This window comes from Anoplopoma fimbria, chromosome 4 (genome assembly GCF_027596085.1).
Source record: "Anoplopoma fimbria isolate UVic2021 breed Golden Eagle Sablefish chromosome 4, Afim_UVic_2022, whole genome shotgun sequence".
NCBI classification, from domain to species: Eukaryota; Metazoa; Chordata; class Actinopteri; order Perciformes; family Anoplopomatidae; genus Anoplopoma; species Anoplopoma fimbria.
The window spans coordinates 13,790,147-13,800,753 of record NC_072452.1 but is presented as its reverse complement, the minus strand read 5'-3'; the positions used below and the strand labels follow the sequence as shown (position 1 = coordinate 13,800,753).

The 10,607-nt window shown below is 42.1% G+C and overlaps 1 protein-coding gene across 1 annotated transcript; it reads left to right on the top strand.

The window, feature by feature from the left end:
* The first annotated feature begins 1,451 nt into the window (after positions 1-1,451).
* LOC129090295 (zinc finger protein 875-like) lies at positions 1,452-4,981 on the top strand. Its single transcript, XM_054597894.1, has 4 exons — positions 1,452-1,869; positions 2,399-2,517; positions 2,671-2,788; positions 3,349-4,981. Exons 1-4 carry the CDS (start codon positions 1,629-1,631, stop codon positions 4,335-4,337), a joined length of 1,467 nt encoding a protein of 488 aa, XP_054453869.1. The 5' UTR covers positions 1,452-1,628; the 3' UTR covers positions 4,338-4,981.
* Positions 4,982-10,607: the final 5,626 nt, after the last annotated feature.

Genomic DNA, 10,607 nt, shown 5'->3' with positions numbered 1-10,607 from the left:
TAACTTATTGTGTCAGTTTAATTTGTTTTAAAAATTGTTTTAAAAGTTTATCCAAACATTTCTTTACATTACGGGTATTTTCACGAATCACACCAAGAAAACGAGATCCGATTAACAAACCATTTTTGGAAAGAAATGTGGTGGAAATGTGCGTTTTTTGGCTAATTTAGTGAATACCTGACAGAACAAGGTCATGTAAATGCAATACTGCCTTAAAGCAGACCTGCTCTTTGACTACAGAATAGGCTCAGTAGAAGCTGTATGACAAAATCTCTACCTTGAAAATCTGTTGTCCTGCATTACACAGTATAACCTCAACTCCACCAGCCCTTTTTTGTATGTACTGAAGGTAAATGTTTAGTCATTTGTAAACATTTGTCTACTGTTTGCCTTAATTACAGTCTACAAGTGTTTTGCAGAATTCAAAATAACGTTATTCAAACAATCTTTAAGATCAACAGTGTCTGGTGATGTGTTTGGTTGTGGAGTCAGACTTTTGGACTCATCTTTGCGATGTTGACTGTATTTTCTGGGACCTTTTGTTATCCTGTAGCGTGTCTTCTGTTTCTTCACAGATATCTGAAAACATTACATTGTTGAGGACTTATTTCTTTTTTTTCATCTGATGACTGAGTCCTTAAATATGTCTGAACAAAAAAAGCACACATTTGACAGTTTCAACTGTCAAAACAGTTTGTTTTTATTTTGTATAGGGTGAATTGGTTGTATTAATTTATCCACATGGGATGATCTTACAACCCTACTGCTCTTTATGTACTTTTACACAAGTAAACAATTATAATAGTGTTGCTAGACTTAGACTACGTTGACATTTTCCCAATAAAATCCCTATTTTACATTTTGTCGTGCATGATTTTTGAGTAATATAAATGAGGAACAGTTTTCCTTTCAGTTCTACCAATGTGCATTTTACACCTCTTTCCTATTGAACGTGTGAGAGATGATATCTGAATGCTCATCTTTCAACATCACACATTCATTCTGGATCTCCATTAATTTCTGCAGAACCCGAATCCCGCAGCTCTCTTATCGCGAGACTTCCAACAATTGTCACATCACAGGCATCAACCTGCTATCTGGACGACGAGTCGCCGCATCTTTTGAATGTGACTAAAGTGCCACGAACATGGACGAACATGTGAGCCGGTGACCGTATCTGACCTCCGGCTGCTTCGGTTGTCTCCATTGCATGTACACAGTTAGCTTCAGCGCTAGCAAGAACGTGGCTACGCTCCGTTGGCTCCCTTATTTACACGTTAGCTCCTAATGCTAACTAGCTAGCATCCTCACTGAATGGCTGAATTGAATGTCAGTAAAAAAACTATATTATATATATATTATTTATAATATTACAAACGTGACACATGAGGTATTAAAACTAAATAACTGTGAGATTTTATTAAATTAAAAAAATAAAAAAAAAAAAAAAAAAGCTATTGGAAATGGCCCCAGTTATTTAACATGGCAACCACTCATGGCCGTGCACAGATGTGAGGGCAGAGCAGTGCGCAGCGGTAACGTTAGCAACGCCGTCCGTCAACCGTCCACTGGACCTGCGGCGTCAAACAGCCGTTGACACCAAGACGTCATCGTTCGAACGGAAGAGAATGGAGTGCGCGAGGAGTGCGTTCCACGCTCAACTGGCCACCGTCATGGACTCGCTGCTCGCGGCCGCCGTGTGCGAGATCGCCAAGATCTACGAGAGCAGCCTGTGCGAGCAGCAGGCGGAGATCTCCGTCCTCAGGGCCAAGCTGGAGAGGAGGCAGAGGGCAAAGGGTGCAGGGGGCGAGGAGGGGGAGGTGTCATCCGGGGACAGAGAGGGGAGGCCGCAGAGCGTGGCAGGATCAGGTAACAGCTCACCTGTTCAACCTGAAGGATGAGTTACTTTGAGTGACAGTGATGTCATTCAGGTCAATTATGTGTCCTAGGACAGTGGTTCTCAAATGGGGGTACGTGAGATTTAAAAAATATATATATATATTTAAAATGAGCATCCATTCAAAAATCCTTTAAAAATAGTTATTTAATAAATATTCAATACAATATAAGTGTAAGTTCATAAACTGAATTCAATGCAACAATGCAATCTACAGTGTTGACAGTTTAATAAATCAGTGTATTACATCTTTTTTTCAACCAAAAATGCTTTGAGCTGGTTAGGGGGGTACTTGCCCCAAAAAATATTTCACAGGGGGTATATCACTGAAAAAAGTTTGAGAAACCACTGTCCTAGGCTGTATCTCAAACCAATTCATCTTGTTTTTATTATCTCTACCTGCTTATCAACAGTGTTTTGTTCATCACTTATCATCACTAGGCTACTTGGCCTCGCACCAGAGGCTTCACTGATGCACTGAACTACTTTTTTCTTCCACAGGACTAAATATGGGGAAGGACACGTCTTCTCATTCAAACCCAGTCGAAGGACTCAGTCAAAACCTCAGGGGGCTGAAAGAAGAGGTCACAGGCCAGACTGGCGCTTCAGTAAAACACGAGGTCAGACCCTGTCCTCTATGTTTCAAAAGGTGGCTGTCCAATAAGTTATGATGCCTTTGTTGTTTCGGGGAATCCAATACAAAGTGTCCTTGAACCATGCTTTGCGGTTGGCTTTTGTACGTCTTACAGACTTGTTTTATTTATTCTCCACAGCGTGCTATATCTCGACCTTCTCTTGGGTCTGTCGCGGTCCAAGTCCCAGAGGGAAGCCTTGCTGCTGGGGACCAGAGGCAGATAGATACCCTGTCTGGCACACAAGCCAAGGCCAAATGTAAGAAGTCATAATATTCTACTATTGCTTTTTGACTATTTAGCCTTTTCAATGCAAGATGTACTTGAAACTCTTTTGAGTGCAAAGGTATTTAGTGTTTCCAACAAGATTTTGTGAGCCACAGAGGAAAATTGTGTACCTTTTTAAAAGTTAAATGTATCAATCTGGCAAATTTGAAAGAAAAATGAAGAGACTTGATCTATGAAGAATGTTGTGCTCTTGTTATCAATTTTGTTGTCTTGTTCTAGCAATGTTTGTAATGTGTAAAACTAACATTTTAGGTAACTTAATACTTCTAGTTCACTACATCTCCGAGGGAAATGTTGTTCTTTTAACTTCACTACATTTATTTGACCATACTAGTGTTTAATTTAGTTAGGTTACCCTCCAGATTCAGATTCTTAATGCAAAATATAAATCAACTAATAAACTATGACACATTGTTAAGTAGTATATTGCCTAATTATTAAAAATAGTATGAAAATAATTAAAATGAGTTAAACTATAGATGGCCATTTGAAAGTCCATCAATTGTCTTTTTCACATTCATTTCTCTGCAGTGTCTCATTGGGATCAGGACAGTGCAGACCACAGATCACTCCAGGATCAAGCCTCCACCCCCTTTCTCTCAATCTCCCAGAGTGGACGCTGCTCCCCCAGGCCTGACCCAAGCCTAGCTCAACCAGGGGAGTGGTTACCGGGGTTGGATTCCGGCCGAGGTGGGGTGTCGGGTCTGGATAACCTGCAGACGGATGGCACCAGTTGCTCCGGTCCAGCTAGCAGCAGCACTGGCGCAGACACACCTTGCTTCCGACCGGGCTTTGTCTCCGACGAGACCAGCAACGAAGATGACGATAGCTCCTTCCCTTTCCTGGACCAGGAGCCTGAAAACCACAACTCCAATCAGAACTCGGTGCAGGTCCAGGGCGGAGGGCAGAGGGGGGCTCGGCAGGTTCAGCCCCAACCTCCCTCTGGAGAATCACCATGGAGACCCAGAGATGACAGGAGCGGGAGAGGCCCTGTGAATCACACACGGCGGCTCACTACTTTTGGCAGTAGAGACCCTCTCCGACCACAGTCCAATTCACAGTCGCTCACGCTGCGACACACAAACACCCTCAGCCACCCTCCGGCTCCCGGCGGAGGGAATGGACGGCCTTACACCTGCCCGTACTGCACCAAGTGTTTCACCTACCCCTCCCACCAGCGCAGACACCTTTTACGCCACACAGGAGTCAGACTGCATCCCTGTCAGTTTTGTGACAAGAGCTTCCTCACTCCCTCTGAGCTCACCGTGCACACTCGCACACATACAGGGGAGCGGCCTTTTGGCTGCGCTCAGTGCGGTAAACGTTTTGCCCGCAGCGGGAACTTGAGAGCCCACCAACGGGACGTTCACATGGGGAAGAGGCCCTTCGCCTGCACAGAGTGTGGGAAGAGATTTGCCCACAGGGGGAACCTGAGGGTGCACAATCACAGAGTCCATCAGGGAGATCCCTACTACATGGATGAACAGCAGGAGCCCGACATAGGCCCTAATCCCATTTGAAAAACAATGGCTCTGCACTTTACTTTTGTTTGCAAATGAAACCTTATTGAACTGTAACTTATTTCTGAACACATAAAACCGTTTGAAAGTATTTTAGGTTTTTGTTTGTTTGCTTTTTATATTTCATATGGGGAAACCGTAAGATTTAGCCCCATCACATTTTATTATATGTAATCAATACAAGGTCAAAGTACATTTTATTTAAGTGTCTTGAATCAATGTCAACAGTTAAGTGGAGAGCTTTGTATTAACTGTATTGGAAATGACTGGATATAATCATCCATGAATGAGGAATATTATCTACTGTTGTATAGAAAATAACTTTTCTCTGGGATTACTTTATCTTCCAGTCATGTTCTTCCCTATCAGTGACAAAAAGGTCACTGAACAGAAACCTCAAAGTAATGTTTTACATAAAGCCAGTAAAGAAACTAGTTGGTTTTAGATTTAGACATGGCATGCAGAGGTAGGATAGCACGTCTCTTCCTTCTAGGTTGTGCTTGAGTAATGCCCGTCTCCTCAAACTTTTATTTGTTGTAAAATGGAAACGTGTTATCGAAACTAGTACATAACCGTGTTGTTAAAGAGGAACTGTGCTTTTATTTTTCATTCCGTTTTTGCAAGGTAAAATTAAATAATATACTACAGAATATTTGTTTTTTTCAGTCAGTCATTGATGCATTGTTCAGTAAAATCTAATGTTGCACCATTCGTTGCCAGACACCAGGGGGCAGTGCCAACATACAAAACACTGATAGAATTGTATTTGGGCATCATTGCAAATAGATTTTAGTTGATATAAGTGTTGCAGTCAGCATTTTTAACCATGTGCCCTATATTTGCAGATCTTTTCCCCTGATGCATGCACTGCCATGCCAAATCTGTCATGGTCTATGAGCATGTGCTTATAAGGCAAAATCTGAACGTGAGTATTTTAGTCCTTTTGGTTACTGTGTTAACCTGCACCAAACCTAATTTCTTTCCCTGCAGTTTGGCCTTTATGTAGGTGTGTGTGTGTGTGTAAAAACGTGAGCCGCTTTGTCCCTTTAAAACAATCACTCATAACATTACCAAATCATTTTTACCTCAGTCCCTTTTTGTTAAAGGATATTTCATAAAACACTATTCTCTTTCCTTATGCATGACAAGTTAGCAGTCCCTGTAACCTTCCTCCTCTTGACATCATCCCTGGAAACATTCCACCCTAATGTGATGACATTTAAATGATGGGGTACAAAATCCACATTCAGTTAATATGTTATAGGAATTGGGTCTCTACCATAGTCGCAGTGTAATATTTGACGCTGAAGCCTCATATAGCTTCAGCTGAACTGTGTTTTTGTGCCCGGTCACTCTCACAAAGGCCTACATTAAAATGCCCTGAGAATGCGGGATGTGTGGAGGTTGATGAGACATTTGTCCCTGTCTCTCACTCTCCCTTTCACACGTACACTCAACTGCTGAGTGAGGCTTGGCCGAGCTGTGGCGTGTATTCCCCAGGCTGCTGAGCCCTTAGTTTGCTCATTGACAGATTACATTCAGTGACCCCCTCCAGTGACCTCCCCTCCCCCAGGGGTCACCTGTGTCTGTCTCTCCCTCTGGGTTTTGACTCACACAGTTATTAAAATTAAACTGTTTATAAAAATGCACAACCAAAGGCCCAGCCTACACTGGTTTTGGGAATGGGCACGCGTCTTGCTTATAGAGTTTTATATTTATGGGTCAGATCAGGGTTCAGCGTGTGCATTTGAGTGAACTACTGTTAATGTGGGAGGATTGAATCCCCACAAAGTAAAGCTGCAGATAGAAACCCAAATCTATATGCAGATTAGGGTCTTGAAATAGGTGTGTGTGTATGTGTATTCATAGGCAGAGGTCACATAGGCTTTGCAGTGTTTTCTGTTTGTATATTTGGTTATGCGTAAGCTCCTTTTCTGCTATAAGCAGCTTTTCCCCAGGGGGGAGAGGCAACAAATAAACAGTTGACCATGTTGGAAGGACTGCACACTACGGATGCTTTAAATGTATGTGATAAAAAGGGACGTTGTATGAAGATATTTTATAAATTCACCCATTCAAAACAATGAAACAAACAATTCTGGTAATTTTCTCAGCTTTTCCCTCCAGGTTCTGGGCAGTATAATGTGTAAATATAATGGCTACACAGTGATTTGATATGGTATAAATTCGACCTTCCTGTTTGTTTTCACAGTCGGCATGTAATAATAACTATATCCCTGACAGATAACCATGTACTAGTCAGTGTTTATTACTAGGCCACAGTGTTATCATTCTGTTTTCCAGCAGGGATCATATAATGTGCTCTTTACCTTTTATGTCCCCATGTTTCAGTTTATTTCTGTAACCCCTGAGGCTGCTGCTTTAATTTACCAGAAAAAAGAACACACTTTCAACCTCCTGCCGTCGCCCTGCCCTCGGCCCAAAGAGCGATTCCATCACCATCCCATAATCCTCCAGGAGTTAAATTACCCCCTGACAACCCAGTTATTGCACCTTCCTCCCAAAACATGTCACAGACGTTAAAAAGAGCTGAAATATTTCCCCAACTCTGCTGGAGATGTGTGTGTATAAGAGGAATCAGTCAATGTATACTCCCGTGTTTATTACTACATGCCTACACATGTCTCCATCATACTTAAGTGTGTGTTTTGATGTATGTTATGGTTGTATTTATGTGTGTACACTTACCTGCTATTTTCTGCGTGCGTGTGTGTGCGTGTGTGTGTGTGTGTGTGTGTGTGTGTGTGTGTGTGTGTGTGTGTGTGTGTGTGTGTGTGTGTGTGTGTGTCGGGGCTATAATGGGTTTTGCGTCGCCCCAAGGCTGCTCATAATCTACCCAGTCCCACCACTCCCCAGGGGCTGTGGTTTCATACAGGGTTACCATTACTGTAGTGAAACCCCCCTTTAGGGGATTACAGGGCTGTCTCCCGCTCAAGGCTCTGCGTTGATCCATCGTCTGCTGACTGTATTTAAGCTCTCGCTTAATGTGCTAATAGTGTTAGACTGGGGAGACGCTGCTGAGCTTTTAACTTTCATCTTCTAAAAGCTCTTTGTCCGTTGGAAATGCTGATTTCATGGCTGCCGGCTTAAGTCTACTGGTAATCAGTCACAATCACAAAATATGAAGTGAGGTTCTGGATGTAGGTATGTCTTTTGTCAAAAACGCTGGTGGGATTGTTTCACTATTATGTTGCATGTATGTGCAGTATTTCATGCATACAGTTGAGTGCAGGGACAACTTCCTACCCAGACAGTGGACTTTATGTGTGTGTGTGTATCAAAGGCACTGATGAGAAGTCACTGGGCCACGGTTACAGGGTTGTATCTCCTCCAGGCAGAGGGCTTGGCTGTTTCTCTTCACATTTTGGAGATCACAGAGCCCGATGGAGGGGTAGGGGTGGGAGTACATTATCTTTCTCCTTCAGAGTTCCTGGGTTTCTCCAAGTGTGTGTGTGTTTATGTCTGCACGGATGAGAGTGTGTTCTCCATAGGCTGGTCTTGGGTTGCTAAGCAACCCTGTGTCTGCACATTGGAGTGGGGGTGGGAAGGGTAGAGAAGCACCAGGTCAACAGAGACAGACACTCACAGGCACTGCCGCGTCTGGTTGGACACACCGGTGCTCCTGATGAATGATGCTGATCATTATCACGTTGACCGGCTGTAGGCCTTAATTGTGTTGGGGTCTCAAAGTCCACAGCCTCCCTCTACAGGAGTCCATTCACTGTAACAGAAGCTGAGCCTGAGATTCTACTTTTAATCCGCTAAGAGAGAGATGGGGAAATTTGGGAGGGTCCAACAAAAATATTTATATTAGTCGAATGTTTTTGACATCCTATTGATATATAACAATCTTTATATTCTCCCTTATTACTCTCATATACAATCAGCTGTGATGAAGGGAACCGTATCAGCCAAGACACCTTGTTTTCAAAGATGATTACACAAATTGATTTCTGTCTCACATTTGGAGAACTTCATTTTAAAAACTTAAACAATCAGTCTACGTGGGACAACCCAGGGTTGTGTATTTTCTTGAGACAAAATGAATGTGGGTTGAATTATGGCTTTTTGATGCCTGCCTTAGATGACCTGCTTTTGTTTATCACTGTTAACCAAGGTAATAGTTAAACATATTGGTTACAGTTCCTCCTGTGCACACATACACAATCATTCTTGTTTATGTTAAGCCTCAGAGCTATTTGATATTTACAACTGATCTGTGATCTAAATATGAGTCAGTAGGGTATGACGATGGACAGCTGTGTCCCCACCGTCTCTACTGCAGGAGATGATGTGAGGACACTGGACAGCTCAGATTCACCCAAGGGCAACGGGTCCAAGTGGCGCTGGAGATGGTGGATGGTCATGCTCCACTGTCACCAAGGTAACGGGACCGGTCCGAGGCCAAGCCTTCACGGCTGAATGATGAAGAAATGAGTCCGCTCTCACAGACCCAGGGTCAGGCTCGGCAGGTTAACAAGGACAAGCTGAAGTGGATTTACTGTACCTGGAAAAAAAATGCCCCATGCAAGGGTGATGATGGTCATTCCTGTATTAAAGTAATTACTATGTTGATGAGGAGTTTACAGTGTGAGGACAGTTAGGGAATCGGACTGATGTGTTTGTGAACTTGTATTTCTACATGCTGTAACTTCCTGTTCCTCGCTTTTCTCTAAGAATTAATTTTTTCTACCATAAATATTGCATTGAAATAGGAAAAAATATATAATTTTGTGCAATATCTTGACCGCTGTTGATTACTTGAGGTACTCATTAGATTTTCTCTGTCGTGCAAACCATTTAGGGGAGCACTTTCATTTTGCATGAATAGATATTAGAAAAAAACTTGGGATGCTCCTAAAGGGTTGTTACACCCAAATAAATCAAATCTGCTGCCATCTAACTACAATGGGCTATTTTTTCTTTGTGAAAAAAAACAAAACTGTTTCAACTGGTTGATTTGTTCTTTCAGCCACTAATATTACTGTTTGGTACAGTCCAACATTCATTAATAAACCCCCTTTTTCAATCTGTAAGTTTAACTACAGGTTGTACCTTAGCCATAGCAATGCTATACGGCTAAAAGTTGCTAAGTTAACATGAGCTAATCAGTGACGTCACAGCAGGTGTTTCCCATCAGCGTGACGGAGGTTACCTGAGGAGAGGTGAACATTCAGATTGATCGATTATTTTATTCCCCCTGCAACTCAAAGCTAGAAAAGATGGACGCAGGTAAGAAATCTTTATCTGGACCATATACTATTCTATGTTATGATATTTTATGTTTATATTTATTTCATATTTAGGTGATCTAAGTGATATTTAGTGAGTATTATTATTGATTTAGTCTACATTTGTTGTTCAATGTCTTCAAACTGCTTGTTTTGTCTGAACAATTGTACAAAACGCATTTTTTTTTTTACATCAATATAAACTGATATAACGGAGAAAAACGCAAATCAGCATATTTTAGAAGGTAGAACCAGCTAATGTCTGGTGTTTGTGCTTGATAAATTACTTAAATCATAAATAGATTAATTAATTTAATAATCATTAAATTATGAAATCTCAATTCTTAATTGAGTGAATAGCAAATTGAATATATAAATTACAAAAGGAACTTTATGCAGCACAGACCGGACTTGATAATTGCATGCAATATCTAAATGTGATTTTACAGCTTTAGCCAATCTAGTTATACCAATATGGAAGCACGTCAAAGAATACTGAAATCAATAAAACATTAGCATTGTCTGTCATCTCTCCCTTTCTGCTTTGGGTTTGGCAAATGGGTCAAATCTCACACTGATGGGACCTTTAGAAAGAGCTAAACACCAAACCTTATGGGTTTATAGATTTAACCAGAGGGGGATTTTTGTGGCATATGGTTGGGGTGAATGGGTAGGGACTTGCAGGTGGAACAGTAGCTATATATGGGGAACAGTGGGTGGGCTTGGGGGAGCTTTGTGGTGGATGTTAGGCTGGCAGGGGGCAGTTAGAAGGGCAGATATGGCAGTGGAGCATTGCCCATTATTGGTGAGTAGATGGTGGGGGAGGGCGATGCTGGCAGTCTTGGAGTTAGTCAGATAAACAGCTCTTCTTGTTCCCTACTGTGGAGGGGTTTAAAGCCTGGTGGCAGACAGCCAGAACCAGTGATGGCACCAACTGTCACTGGCAGCCCCTCACTCTGCCACCACGCTGTCTGAAGCCTGTGTGTTAGTTTGTGAATTTAAGTATTGCTTTTACAGT